Raw genomic sequence first — 14,964 nt, forward strand, 5'->3', positions numbered from 1 at the left:
TGGCAGCAGGGCAGGACACGTGGCTGACATGTCATACACGTGGTAGACGTGTCAGACCACGTGGCGACATGTCAGACCACGTGGCGCGAGCTCAGAAAGGTCCGCGACGCCGTTAGAAGACGAGCCCATCGCATACCGCGACGGGACACGAAATTGGCTATAAATAGGAGGGGCTACGGCTCATTTCTCATAACCCACAGCCACTCTCTCACTAGAGTTTCACTCTCTCTACCTCGGTTTGCGTGCTGAGCATCGTTTTGCGTGCCACCGACCCGATAATCATTACCTCGTAATCAGGCCAAATACCCGGTGTTTTCCTCGAAGTGCGTGCCACCCAATAAGTAACCCAACATCCCGTCTCGAAGTACGTGCACGACCCGACGACACCTACACATTGCCTCGATTTGCGTGTCAAAGAAGGTGGATCAAGAACGCCTCGATAAACGTGCATATAGAAGTGCTGCCCGTATAAGCTTAGGAATATCTAACTCCGAATACCGTGCGAGGTAGGGGTTTTGCCTAAGTTATTATTTTACTATTATAAATGGCTTAGACCATAGTCAATGGTATAGCCCGAACTTTGATTACGATTAAGAATAATATAACTTTTCTTAAGCAAATGTTATAGTTAAAATAATATTTCTTTAATATTAAGAAATATAATATTCAAAGAGTATAGTTTCTTCTTGAAGAAGAAACTCAGTATAGACGTTTCTTCCTGAAGAAGAAACATAACATATAATTGATAAAATAAATAAGATGACTAAAGGTCCAAATGTTTTATATAAACAAATGATTTTATCAAGGTTGAAGTTATACCAAAATAGACTAAAGGTCTAAAGCTAGATCGATTATCTAGTTATTTATACAAATGTTATTCTCGTACTATAGGTCCGAGGTAACAAAACAAGAAGAAGATAACAGAAAACAGGAATCAGTATCAGAAACTGATTATAAACAGAAAAGGTGAATACGCCCTAAACCTTTTATATTGAGTTAGAATGTTTGTATGAGATTTACGAATCCTTAAAACTTTGTGTACAATTATAAGAAACGGACACTCTAATTAGGAGTATACATGTGTCTGGATCCAAAAATACATGGTGACTCGGCATTTCCCCGAGGCCATGCATATCATCAACATGCCTCTGAAAGTCCACGGGACTGTTCAGAGAAATGATATTTTTGTATATAATTAATTGTACATGGTACTTAGGGTAATTTGATTCCAATGTAGTTTGGTGCCTAATGAGTAGTCACAAAGGTATTATTGTTGGTTTCACAAAAGTATTGAAAAGATATTTTTAGAGTCAGTGTCATTCACCAGCTGTGTGCTGACGTATTTTCTAACCATTTTACAGGAAAACAAGAAAGGTTAGAACAGACAAACAAGAAGGAATAGAAGATTGGAGTTATAGTCATTAGATGCTATATGATGGCTCAGATATTTTATTTCAAAATATTAAAAAGAGTTATGTTTTATAAAGAAATGTATTTGAAATATCATACGGGTATTTAAACCCGAGTTTTTAATAAGTTTTCAATATAATAATATTTAATTAAAGACTTTCGCTAAAATGAAACCCGCAACTTTGAATTATTTACAAAACAGGTACCAACTATTGGTCACACGCCTAGGCCCTAAGTGAGGGTGTGACATCGCCGAAGTTTAGTCGGTCGTCAATCCAGCAGGACACGAACTTCTCTTTGTAGGGTACCAACCAGTTGTCACGAATATAATACCAAGCCTCTACAAACAAATAATAATAAAAAAAACAATTTAGACAATGTACAACTACAATCTAAAATCATATGTATATACGGGACAAATACTTACCACGTCTGCCGTGTCCAACGAACGTTGCTTCCATTTGATCACAGTTGTACTCGAACATAGATTTTGTTGGCGATGAGTACAATACTTTCCACCAGTAAGAGAAGGACTTAAAGATATTTGTCTGAAAAAGACTTATGTTTTTTCTTTTTGTTCTGGAAGATGTGCCACCTACAAAGGTTTTTGGTAGCATTGGGAAAAATTTTTTCACAGGATTTCATCAAGGCTTGGTCCTGGTCAGTCAGGATGACACGCGGCTCCCTACAATCGACGAGCATGCCTTTAAGTCCTTCCAGGGCCCATGTGAAGTTACACTCTTGCTCCCTAAAGATAACCGTGTGCGCAATACATAAAGACTTTGATGTCGACGTCACACCAACAAATTGAAAAAACGGCCACTTATACATATTGGTGTTGTACGTCGTGTCAATCCGCAACAAATCTGGGAACGCACGCCACATGGTATGCGACTTCTCGTGACTAAAGAAAACATTCTCCGTCCGATTGGTGGAAGGATTCTCCCATGTGTAAAAGGTAAACCCATGGGGTTGAAGAAAGTTTTCAAGTACCTACGTTGGGTTCAACAAAAAATTAATAAATATTACAAATATTCTTATTAAACATCAGAATTATAATAAAATTAATATAATAAAATGATATTATAAATAATATCATTTTATTAAATCTTACAATATATATATTTTATATATGATAAAAAAATAATATATATTAAAAAGAGTTTTACAAAATAATAATATTCTAACAACAAGTACCTGCATGGAGGTGTCACCACTTTTATCTTGGTCATCAACAAGCTTCACGACGTTGTATATATCCCTAGTAATACATTTGTTACCGAGAAAACGTTTCTTTATGGCTGACTTAATTTTAGCAGGCCTCAGACCCTGCCTATGCAACGTCACAACCATATCAATTTCCTCGTCGGTCAGTTTCCTTAGCACCGGGTGCCCCTCCTCAAACAAAACGGGATCGTGGTTGTGCGTCTCGTTGACAACCTCTAGCTTCCAATAACGACCTGGCGTGTTGTACCTCCCGAAAAGTTTAAATGGACAACCCCTTTTAATACTCCCGGTATGCCTCACCGTTGCCTTGAGTTTTGGTTCCCCACCTCGATTGCATACAAGTTCAACACTTCTATCCCTTGAACGTTGGACTGAGATAAAACAACCATGCTCACGTCCAGTCTTCTTAACCCAATCCACCAACTCAGCAACAGAATCAAAATACTGATATCAAGCAATGTAAATAAAGTAATAGTTAGTAATGTGTTGAAAAAGAATAATAATAATTTTTTTTTGAAAAAAAAATAGGTCATACATTATTAGTTACATAAGAAAATGTCGTCTCCCGTATGTAACGATCACCACCACCACCACCACCACCACCACCATCATCATCGTAATCGCCTCCTTCGCCGTGAGCCTCTTGAATGCCATCAACGACGTTGCTCGTGACTGGTGTTGACATGTACGGTTCCTCTCCTAAAGGTAACTGGTACGAATTCTGGGTTATGTAATACGGACCATCTACATGTAACTGCTGCGAAGACTGACCATAAGACTACTCGACTCTGGCCTCATATGTATTCGACGATGTCCTATTATCCTTTGGCCACGAAGGGTGACTACCGCCGTATATGATATACCCCTGATAAAAAGTATTTGGCAAGACAACGTATAATATTTAAAAACAACTAACGCGCTGTTGTACTATATAAACACACTAAATTACCTGGTCAGGATTTGGTAAGTCGTACTGCTCGATATTTCCATACCCCGGCTCATGGTTCGAGTCGGGAAGTTCGTTCAAATCTGGCAAGCCCGACTGCTCCGGCTGATCGTTGTATGCGTAGCCCGACTGCTGGTCGTTCCCATCACCAAACAAAATATCATATAAGTCCATTATATTTTAACAAACACAAAACACAAATGTTATACGTTGTATCAGTTATATACAAACACACAAGGGTTCTAAGATGGATATATGTAGAGAAAGGGAGACGGGTGTGACAAAATCAAATTATTGATTTGATCCGTCGCGTATCGGCTGATCCGCTGCGTATCACGTACGATGCATGACTGATTTGATAGTCCTAGGATGACGTGTACTGAATATGCGGCGGATCGCCCAATCCGCCGCTGATAGGGTACAAACATAATAAGACAAACACCTTGGACATAATAGGACAAAAACCACTAATCCACCGCGGATCGGGCGATACACCGCATAGGGGGTGGGTGTTTTTATTTTTGGGTGGTGTATCTGGTAGGACCCTAAATTTAAGATTAAAAGTTGACTGCCGACGTCGAATATAAATAAAAGACTGCAGTCCACAAATATCTCACGATGGGTATTCATTTGGATGTCCCTTTTACTATTTATTTTGAAGTCTGAACAGCCGTTTTTTTTTTCTGCCTGTTTAGATGTCTAGCTTCTCCATGTCATCATGTGTGACCATGTTATTTCTCATTTTTCTCTTGGATTTTATTATAAAAAATATATAATTTATAAAAGAAAAATAGAAGTAACTACTGAAACATACATAAACTGTAAATGATTTGTTTAGACTTTAGTGTATTAAAAATCAAGTTATACATTAAATCACGTAAATGATTGCAATATAGAACTACAACTGATTTCGTTTACACTTTAGATTAGGGCTGTTTAACACATTCTGACACGGTCATGCGTGCTAACACGACACAGAGGTAGACAGGTTAGGTTTGGTTTGGTTTTGAGTTTAACAGGTTTTATGTTTTAAACAGATCGACACGTTTAACACATGATTAAAATCACCACCACCAAACAAACAAACAAACAAAGGTGTAGTTGATTGATGTGTTAGGGTTTACAAAGAAGAGATCTAATAATACAATCAATCCAACATCCATTTCAATGGATGAAGTGATTACAGCGTCTTCCAGTCTTCGTTCTTACTCATCCGACTCCTCCGTTTTGCCGTCGAATCTTCCGCTTCTTTCTGCGTTTCTGTCCTTGTTCATCGCTCAATTTCTCAAAGTCTTTACTCACTGGTATGTTTGTATGTAATATCTCTAATTGTGTGATTATAGTTAGGTTAAATTGGGGGTGTGTTAGGGTTTTATTCAGATCCATTCACATCTTCTTGTAGTTAAAAGTAGAACACTGTCTAATATCATGCTGGAAAACAATGTGATTTAACCAAAGGATTGCTGTACCTTAATTGGCTACTTTTAACTCTGAAAGGCCTGTATAATTGCTTAAGGGATCGGGAATGTGTTATTATGATATGATTTGGTAGGGGTGACTGCTGACCATAAACCAGGTAAGACCCGCAAGACCCATGAGTCTCGAACCGATTATACACGGTTTTCTACAATGGGGTTGGGTCCCGGGTCCTGAGGATACCACTAAACGGGTCTGGGTCAGGTCTTTTGTGCACCCCTATGATTTGGTTTTAGGCCTGAACATAGTTATCAAATGCGCATAGGCCTTGCCTGGGGCCTAGGTGATAGGCGCAAAAAAAGCAAGGGCTCGAAAAAAAAAGCGCACAATGAAAAAGAAATAAAAGATATATTTATGTATTCCAAAACTTGAATCACATAGTTCCAATGCCAAAAATTATCCAATATCAAAAGTTTAAAACCCCAAAATTATCCAATACAAAAATCTAAAGTTTAATAGCATCAACAGCCAACATAAATTCTGTAGTCACAAACTAATTGAAGTGAGCTCTACACATTTTAGATTAAGTCAGACTACTAGTTATGTTCTGCAATTTCAAGAACAAATAATAATATTCCACACTAAAAAGCCCACCTTTAAATTTTAGTTTTCAAGTTTAAATCATATAATGGAAATTTAGAAAACTAAAAGCAATGAACATGAGCATAATTATTAAATAATAACAAAATCATCTTAGCATTCATCAACCAGAATTGTCAATAATCATATAGGGAGATTGGATTAAATTAAGTAAATTTAACTTTTTTTAGGTAACTCTGTTAATGAAAAATCAAAAGAAATCATAAAAAATAAAAAAATAACGGAAATTGCTCCTAGAATTGCGCCTTTCCTATTTAGAAGCGCTAAATCACCGCCTCGCCTAGAAATAGCGCCTGGGCGCAGTAGGCGACCCTTTTTAATAACTATGGGCTTGAAGGTGGTGAATTGAAGTGCAAAACAGTGATTAATAATTGTGTATTTGGGTTTCTTTTTTTTATATTTTATTATTTGGTTAAAAGATGGTTGAATTCATTATATGGCATATTTAGTTTAGATAACAAAGAATGAGAGTTCTACAAAAGAGAAACTATTCTATCTTCTGTTTTTATACTCCAATACTTCAATATAGATTGTAACTTTGCAGTTTGGATGTGTGTAACTCACACAATATGCGGAATAAGTTAGTAGTTACAAAAGGGTTAGTACATGACAAAATGGAAGACACTTTGTTTCCTGGTAAACCCTTTCTAATTACTAGGTGATCATGTGTATTGTTGTGAGTTAGAGACACCCAAATTGCAAAACTATGAACCGTCTTGGACTTTTGGAGTTAGAAGAAGAAATTAGGATAATGTATATTTTGTAGAGTTCTCATGCCTTGTCCTTAAGCTGAATATGCCAAAATGGATTCAACTATTGTTTGGCCAAATAAAGATAATAGTAAAGAAAAGAAACGCAAATACGCAACTATTATTGTTTGGCCAACTGTTGGTCTATTGGTATACAGTGAAACCGCTATTTTGAAGTAAGGCTGTTTTGTTACAGGACTTGTATTGGTTTTATTTCGATTGTCTGTTGGTGCAGGTATAAAGAGAAGAAATGGGATACCAGAAGGATGCTTAGCTCAGGTGGCATGCCATCATCACATTCAGCAACGGTTACAGCTCTTGCTGCATGCATAGGTTTACAAGAGGGCATGGGTTCATCATCATTTGCCATTGCAGTAGTATTGGCATGTGTTGTAAGTACTTACAACACCTAAAAACAATTTTTTTCATTCTTCATGTTTCTAGCTGTTTATTTGTGATTCTAAATGTACCATATGAACAAATATCTCACATCTGTCTCAGATTGTTTTATTTAACATTTGTTCTCTTATTGATAACTTATATTGTTTGCACTAATTGATTACTTTGTTATTTAAAAGGTGATGTATGATGCAACTGGTGTTAGGCTTCATGCTGGTCGCCAAGCTGAGGTATTACTCTACGTTTGTCAACGTCTAAAACAGATGACTTTTCCAAAAGTATTTTTTAATGGTTTGTGTAAGAAAACTTAGTATGTCCTATGGTTGGGAATAAATAATAATTATGTTGATATCTATTGTACAGAAAAGAGGTTATGTACAAATGGGGTTGTACCGTTGTAGTATAAAGAAACCACTCTTCATGAAATATATATAAGAGTTTGTGCTACAAACTTATATTTTAACTTATACAGTTATGCTTGCTTTATTTTTTTTTTAAAAGAAAGATGTAAAATCATTATATTTTCTATGCAGTTATTGAATCAAATTGTTTGTGAGCTGCCTCCAGAACATCCACTTTCCAATGTTAGGCCTCTACGTGACTCACTTGGTCACACTCCATTTCAGGTTAGGCCGAAGTCTAGCTGTTTATTAATTACCAATAATTGTTAAATTATATTGTTCAAGGGGGGAACTTAATGTATTGGCAATTCCTTTTTTTTTTGAAAATTATATTTTTATAGTGAGGCAATAACAACAAATTGTACCTGAAAAAGCCCATAGTATACCATTTGATAACTTTTTATTGTGATGTTAGAATTCATTGGGGTGTTTGAAGAGGGTTTGGTATATATGTTTATTTTCTTATGTTGTGATGTATGAATTCTTTGAAGTACTTGTTTGTGTATGCACAGAACATATATGATGATAAATTTTTTGGATTAAGTAATAAGTAGTATTAGGTGGATAATGAATTATGCTTTTGTTAGATATATCTATAATGTAGGACCTGAATTGTTTGCTTAAGCTATTAGCTTCATACTTGACACACGTTTAAGAAACTATTTGGTGTTTGTGGTTCAAAGTCGAAACCATTGACCAATTATTATGATTACTAACGGGTAAATAGGTAGCTTTGATATAAAACCAGAAACCGTGCCAAAAAAAAGGGGAAAAATAGCTTTGCAGGTTAGAAGATTTAGCTAAAACAAAAACGATTCAAATGTTTCCCAAAGTGATTTTAGACAAAGTCTTTTAAGTCACATTTCATTTTAGAGATTTAGATTATTATTTTTTAACAATATAAGCTTTAGAGCATTTTTTTATGGCATCAAGTTTTTGTATAACTGGAAAAATGTAGAAACGGAATACATAGCTTTTATTAAACTTTTAAGGTTTGTGGTGCAGGTTGCAGCAGGTGCAGTTCTAGGAATAGTGATGGCCTTTTTCATGAAATTGTCAACCTAGTAATGGTGTTGGTGTTCGTGTTTTACTAAAACCAAAATAGCTGCTCAAATATTGTTTAGGAGATCTTGACATGATGATTAATCAAAGACGGTTTTCACCCATGGGTTTGCAAAACGATGACTAATGTCGTTTGTAACGACGTTAGTTATGTATATTTTGTTTATACTAGTCATTTATGTTGTGGTTGCATATTTTTTTTTTGTCTTATTTTGACTATGGTTAATCTTTAGTGCGAATGAACCGAACTGGGAGCAGAGTTCAAATAGTTCGAAAGGATTTAAGAGAAGTACTTAAATGCACCGTTAGATCTACATATGAGCCACTTGTGGGCTGTGGCTTAATCATAATCAGTCAGCTAAACCTTTAGAACTGAGTTCAGGCTTACATAAAAACCCATTTAAAAAGCAAACTTAAGTGTGCTTTGACTAGTCATTATTATCTGATAACAATCTATCTTTTCTAATAAAAGCCTATCATTTTTGCCACTTATCAATCCCGTAGCTATCCTCAATCCCATAGTTATCCTTACCTTTTTTTTCAACCAATTTTCATATATGGTCCTTATCTTTCAAGTCATTTTAATATATGACATTAAAATTATAGGTTTATTCCAACTAAATCCATTACTACATATAATAAGTATTCTTCATATGAATTGACAAGAGACGATTAGTGAATTTTGAAGTGTTAGTTAAAGTGTTTATTATGGTTTATACTCAAAATAATAAATAATAAACATTCGATTCATAATATGTGGAATGAGAACAATCGACTTAGACTAAATCCTGATAATGTCAGTGGCTAAGGCTTAGTCTTTAATACCTAAAAATAATATGATTTTAAAACTAAAAGTTTTTGGGTTGACCCGAAACCTAGAATTCGGACCCAAGAATCAACCTGAATTACTTCGGTTCGGGTTAGTATTTTCTTGGGTTCAAGTTTCTCGTGTCGGGTTAGTTTGGGTTCAGGTAGGGTTTTCTTGGGTTGAGTTTCATGTTACGGGTAAAAGTGACATCCATACTTTCAACGATAATAAATAAGAATCACTACATTCACTTTATGAAACTTTAAATCTTCTAATATTTTTCTAACTCAGAATGATCACTATTATTTGAACATAGTTTTAATGTTAGTATGTGTTTTCCATTCTACTGGCAATTACATTCATATATAATAAACAAATCATTTTGTTATATTTAAATTTTCGGTTTTTATGTTGCTTGATTATACAATTTTTATTATTAGTATCATTCTTCCCATATATATAATATTAGTATATTCTTTCCATATATATATATATATATATATATATATATATATATATATATATATATATTATTATTATTATTACTGTTGAACTTGGATTTCCTCTGTATTGTTTTATATATATGTACTTTAGAGCTGAGGGTCTCAAATTAGTATGAAATAAATCAAGGACTAATATATGAAAAAAAAATAGTCGTTCTATCTAGTCTCTAATAAAAGCTACATTGTTTGCCATTTCTCATTACCACATTAATCTTCATAAATTTTTAGAAAAATGATTATTCTTGTATTAGATATATAAATATAAATTTGGTAACTGTTAATTTATTTATTTTTTTAAAATTTTTTTTTGCCTAATTTAAAATTCCATTGATTTAGGTTTTCATATCTTTAAATTTAAAAAAAAAATCGTTCTATTGACATTTACGTTTTTTAGAAAACTCGTGTAATATCAAATAAACACAACAAATAATGTAATTAATCAACTAATTTGTTCTTTTTAAATAATTGTATTTGTATTGTATAATGACTCTACATTGGCAATGTATAATAAGTATATTGTTAAAATTGTATTTCAATTATTTATGAAATATGTTATTGTAATTATATATTCATGTAGTACACGGTCTCAAGCTAGTATTTTTATAAAGAAGTCCAATTAGATCCGAAATTTAAGCTTGTAAACCTACTAATGAGCCGTCTTATCTACAATCTCTTAGATGGTTTACACATTATACTAAGGTCGCATTTGATTCGACAAACAACCTGAAATCCCCAATTTTCAATAACGAAAATCTTCACACTAAGCGGTTTAGTTCAATATACACAAGACACTGACCGTGGAACCAATGCTAGGTAAACAGACCGGTAGCTGAACAAATTAAAAAAAAAAAGAAAAAAAGTAGCTACCAATCACTAAAACATTTGTTGGTACTTGATATTCAGTTGACCAGCATGTGGTCAAATCCTCCACCCCCTTGAAGACCAATCCGAGGTCCTTGAACATTATGAACCAGCTGGTGAAGCCACCTTCTTGTTGTCGGGTCCTCCTAGAACATAAAGTGAATACATTAGTATCTAATTGGCCACTTTTCACTTCTAAATTAAATAGTACACTCTCCTAATTATATATCAAAAAACTGATAACAACCCGTCCCTTACCAGTTATACAACCTGGTCGTGTTGTCACTTATGTGTTGTCACTTATATTTTTAAAGTATAGTTTCCTAGTTAAATTTAATGAAGTAATATATTCTATAAATTCATTTAAAAAAGGACGGGCCGACAAACCCGGCCCTTTTTGACCCATTAGCCAACCTGATAGTTTTTTCATTTATAATTTTGTAGAAACAGAATAGTCTCCTATTTATATAATACAGAAAAGAGATTATACAATAAAAAATACATTGACAGGTCGGCTAACCACCCGTTGCATGTTTTTTTTCCGTTACCATTTATAGTTTTAATGATATAGTTTCCAAATTATATCGCAATATAATAGTTTATAAAAATAGAAAAAAAGGCACAAAGGTGTTGACAAGTCAACCAACACGACCGTTTTTGACAAGGAACCCGACCCTACTATTTTGCCACCTGTAATAAAAAGGAGAATGCTTACACGAAGGCAACTGCTAAAAGTAGCATCTTGTAGCATATCAGGAAGACAGCTCCTCAAAGCATCACACGCACTGTAATATTCAAATATTGCAAAGTGTGTATCATATAGCAAAATGATACCTATATCTGGAGGCCGCTCACTCGCTCAAGTATGTATCTTGTTTTCATTTTACCAATTTTGCCAAAAAAACATGTTGACAAAAATGCCCTAACTGTTATTTTAGAAGATAACAATTTTAACCTATAATACATTAACACCTCACTAAAGGGGTATTTTTTACTTTTCAAAATTTTTAAAAGCCTTTTCATATTATGGCACGCTTTTTAGCCAAAACCGGCATAAATGAAGCCACATAAACACTTGGGTGGCGTATAATTATATAGTAGTTTCTGTAAGCATATATCTATGACCTTGATAAAAAAGGTGTCATATACATTATATAATATTATATAAGCATATGTATCAACTAACCTAAGATTATCCGACAAACGAAGGTAACATCGGATGATGTGTTTCAAAAGGCGTGAAGACGGTTGTTCAGCAAGTGCAGCAACCATATTTCCCAGAACCCTACCCACTGCAAAAAACCGCTCAGCAGTGGTGCATATGTAGTCCAACCCAACATCGTCCAACAAGATCTTTTGAACTATAAATGTGGCAACCTAGGATGCAACAAAGTTTAATCAGACTTCTTGAAAGCCAAAAGGTGCAGATAAAAGTGATACATTCAATCCATTTGATTGGGCCCCGTTTATCTCAAACGAGCCAAATAACATAATTCAGCTGAATGGTGAACAAATAAAATGGGTCAACTGGGTTGACATTACATATTAAATTGTTCTATTCAAAAAATTAGAATATTATTTTAATAATATTTTTTTGTAATCATAATTAACATATTACTATTCTAAAAGAAAGAGCTAAAACTTACTGTTTTTGATAATTCACTGCCCATTTCCATTGTGCGCAGACACAAGGGGATTATTTCTGTTGAAAGCAGAAAACTGATAACTTCTGTGTCATCAACCTGATAAATAAAAAACAAAGTTCCATGAAGGAATGCTTCATAATAATGTTATGTACTACTAAAACAGAAAAAAAAAATAGTTAGCATGAAAAATAACAGTAGGAGAAAATGAAGTACCTTCACAAGGGCACCAATAACACCTAAACTAGTAAGCCTCAGGTATTCAAATGGTCTTGATTTGCTAGTTGTGTTGAGGAAAGGATATAGATATAAAGGAATATGAGCTGCAAAGAAGAAATTATTCAGTGTGTTACTTTAGTATTGTGGTATACTAAATACGTGAGTGCAGTATACAAATAATATGATTTCTTTCGTTAAAGAAAAAAATCTAATAAGACTAGGTTTTCTTAGTACAGATTAGAAATTACAGCAAGTTGGACTCATAGTATAGCTGTATAACATTTTACAAGATAAGAAGAAAGAAAAAAAATCATTTCTCACTTTTATCCTCTCAAATATGTTTTATTCTCAACTGTCATCAATAAACCATCATGATTTTGACGGAGACTACTCAGCCATTGAAAACAAGATAACTTGTCGAAACTTATAACTTACCATTTAAGAACAGCATTCTTGTGTCTGGATGTGAAGCTACACACTGCAAAATATTAGTACAAATGCATCGAACAATGATCTGGATCACCATGCTAAAAGAAGAGCGAAGTTTAAAACTAGTGGCTAACTAGACATGACATTTGTGCCAAGTTCTGTTATCTGAATTAGAACAAAAGTACATATTTAAGTAACTACGTGTACTAAATGTCAAAAGGAGAACGATTAACCAGGTATGAGTGTATGACTTGTTGAATTGTGTCATTGTGATACATGATCTTGCATAATGATGATTTTTACCATTAAACATGAACAAAATGACACAACCACAGCATTTACCATTCAATCAAGATGATCAAGCTATAAACTCCTGAAAGAACAATAAAAAAACCAGTATGAATTTCAAAAGGCTCACCTGAAGAAGTGCAAGTGCATTGCAAACTCTGTTTGATTGAGCTGGAGTTAAATTGAGCGGTGATAGATACGGGTATATTGAAACTATTTCCTGCAAGTATGCAATACTTGGCATCAGTTGTGGTGTAAATCTTCACATAATGAACTATTAGACCACCAAAGCAACAAAATACAGAAAAGATGAATCTATGTGTCATGACAAAGGCGGTAACGCTTTAGCTAAGTACAACCAAGAATTCTATGTGGTCTTGTTAAGAATTAAAATAATAAATTCCCAACAGCTGAAACAACATGAAGAAACTATGAACAACAAAAACAATCAACGAGAAGCATAAATTAAATAAAATGTAATAAAGGAAATTTTCCACTAAATACCAACATAAGACAGGAAAGACACTGCCAAAACAGAATTTGTATTTGCTAATGGCCAAGACCTGGGAGTGGAAGCTGAAAGCCATGCCCACTTAGATAAAATTTTGGTCAAACGGATATAAAAAAATCCACCACATTACAGTTATGCTCGAAATTGCTTTACACTCTTCTTCCTATCTACGATTCATTTATTTCCTGCAATGTCTTAAATCATACCGTGTATATTGTTTCCTCTGTTGGAGATTAAAAGATGCAAGTCACAATTATTCATCTCATACCTTCTTAATTACAGAAAAATGAAACTATTGGGGGACAGACACAATGCAAATTATAACTTTCTACACCACACATAAAGTGGTTATAAAGTGCATTATCAAATAGCATAGAGCATACCTGTAAGAGAGCAGCAATAGTACCAAAGGAGTTCCACAAAAACGGAGCCAAATCTTGAAACAGTTCTCTCTTCTAAAGAAGAAACAAACAAATACACAAAAAATCAATTATGCATACATGTATAAGTGCGAAAAATAGTACCAAATAAAATATAAACACCGCAAAACACATGTTTGTAGTTATAAGCCCTAACATTTGACCTATAGCCAGTTAGGAAAGCTGGTCAACGATGACAATAAATGAATACAGCTACATATCCAGTTCTGTAATAATCATTCTAATCAAACAGAAGCACGGACGGTCTCGAATCTCTTAATTGAAACCGTAATAGATGAAATCCACATACGCATAACTGAAAGTCACAAATACCTAATTAAAAATGTAAATTTAATTGATGAAATTGACATACCTAAAAGTCACAAATACCTAATTGAAACCGTAAATGATCAAATACACGTATGTCAACAGTTACAGATACCTAAATGAAGGTGATTGATCAAATACACATACACATAGCTCTAAATTCAATCATGTTATTGTTATTATTATAATGAAAGCGTAATTAAAGAGAGAGAGAAAGAGATACCTTGGAGAGTTCTAGAAGAGCGTTTTCGCGAAGATCGGGAGAGCTACCAATTGCTCCGCCGACTGCATTTTCAGATTCTTCTTCTATATTCCGGCCAACTATGGAGTATTATTATTATTATTAGGCTATTTTCCAATCTATCTTTTGATATAATACTCGCTCCGTTGATTTACTTATATAATATTTCGTATATCACCCTATACATACTACATAGACACGTGTTCCGTTACGGTTAATGCACGTGAATTATTCAGTATAAAGTTTACACAAGTCTCGCTTGTTCATTTATGTTCGTTAACATTCGTTTATTTTAATGTTCATTTATGTTCGTTTTTATATTTATAGATAATAATTAAATATTACTTTAAAGAGTCCTTAACTTAATGGTTTTGTATTTGCTCATTTGTGTTCATTTATATTTGTTCGTTTTTGCTTGTTTATTTTTGTTCACTTATGTTCGTTT

General features: G+C 34.0%; 2 protein-coding genes and 1 pseudogene across 4 annotated transcripts; 1 reads left to right on the plus strand and 2 right to left on the minus strand.

Moving 5' to 3' along the window:
- Positions 1-1,669: 1,669 nt before the first annotated feature.
- On the minus strand, positions 1,670-3,322 carry LOC143599862 (protein FAR1-RELATED SEQUENCE 5-like). Its single transcript, XM_077077716.1, has 4 exons — positions 3,185-3,322; positions 2,608-3,081; positions 2,107-2,403; positions 1,670-1,750 (listed from the first exon to the last, which is right to left on the minus strand). The coding sequence occupies exons 1-4, from the start codon at positions 3,320-3,322 to the stop codon at positions 1,670-1,672; spliced, it is 990 nt and encodes a 329-aa protein (XP_076933831.1).
- Positions 3,323-4,750: 1,428 nt separating this feature from the next.
- LOC143599860 (uncharacterized) lies at positions 4,751-8,400 on the plus strand. Of its 2 annotated transcripts, none has more exons than XM_077077715.1 (5): positions 4,751-4,887; positions 6,644-6,800; positions 6,987-7,037; positions 7,341-7,433; positions 8,214-8,400. In XM_077077715.1, the coding sequence occupies exons 1-5, from the start codon at positions 4,751-4,753 to the stop codon at positions 8,271-8,273; spliced, it is 498 nt and encodes a 165-aa protein (XP_076933830.1). In that variant the 3' UTR covers positions 8,274-8,400. The 2 variants fall into 2 exon arrangements, with proteins under 2 accessions (XP_076933830.1, XP_076933829.1); XM_077077714.1 differs by having other exon boundaries at positions 7,341-7,444; positions 8,224-8,396.
- A 2,025-nt stretch (positions 8,401-10,425) lies between these two features.
- Positions 10,426-14,665, minus strand: LOC143599861 (uncharacterized; annotated as a pseudogene). Its single transcript, XR_013147368.1, has 9 exons — positions 14,502-14,665; positions 13,916-13,987; positions 13,152-13,241; positions 12,740-12,782; positions 12,302-12,408; positions 12,089-12,184; positions 11,629-11,819; positions 11,158-11,227; positions 10,426-10,588 (listed from the first exon to the last, which is right to left on the minus strand). The product of XR_013147368.1 is annotated as an uncharacterized LOC143599861 (transcript).
- Between the last annotated feature and the right edge of the window lie 299 nt (positions 14,666-14,964).

Source organism: Bidens hawaiensis, unplaced genomic scaffold (assembly GCF_021521415.1).
Source record: "Bidens hawaiensis isolate Kalapana, Puna unplaced genomic scaffold, B.hawaiensis_p1.1 tig00053001_1, whole genome shotgun sequence".
Taxonomy (NCBI): domain Eukaryota; kingdom Viridiplantae; phylum Streptophyta; class Magnoliopsida; order Asterales; family Asteraceae; genus Bidens; species Bidens hawaiensis.

Coding starts and splice junctions, on each gene's coding strand:
- LOC143599862 (XM_077077716.1), bottom strand. CDS start 3,322: ATGTCAACACCAGTCACGAGCAACGTCGTTGATGGCATTCAAGAGGCT. Junction 2,404..2,607: donor GTGGTGACACCTCCATGCAG/GTACTTGTTGTT, acceptor AACCCAACGTAG/GTACTTGAAAACTTTCTTCA. Junction 1,751..2,106: donor AAGGACTTAAAGGCATGCTC/GTCGATTGTAGG, acceptor ATTTGTTTGTAG/AGGCTTGGTATTATATTCGT.
- LOC143599860 (XM_077077714.1), top strand. CDS start 4,751: ATGGATGAAGTGATTACAGCGTCTTCCAGTCTTCGTTCTTACTCATCC. Junction 4,888..6,643: donor CTCAAAGTCTTTACTCACTG/GTATGTTTGTAT, acceptor CTGTTGGTGCAG/GTATAAAGAGAAGAAATGGG. Junction 6,801..6,986: donor CAGTAGTATTGGCATGTGTT/GTAAGTACTTAC, acceptor GTTATTTAAAAG/GTGATGTATGATGCAACTGG.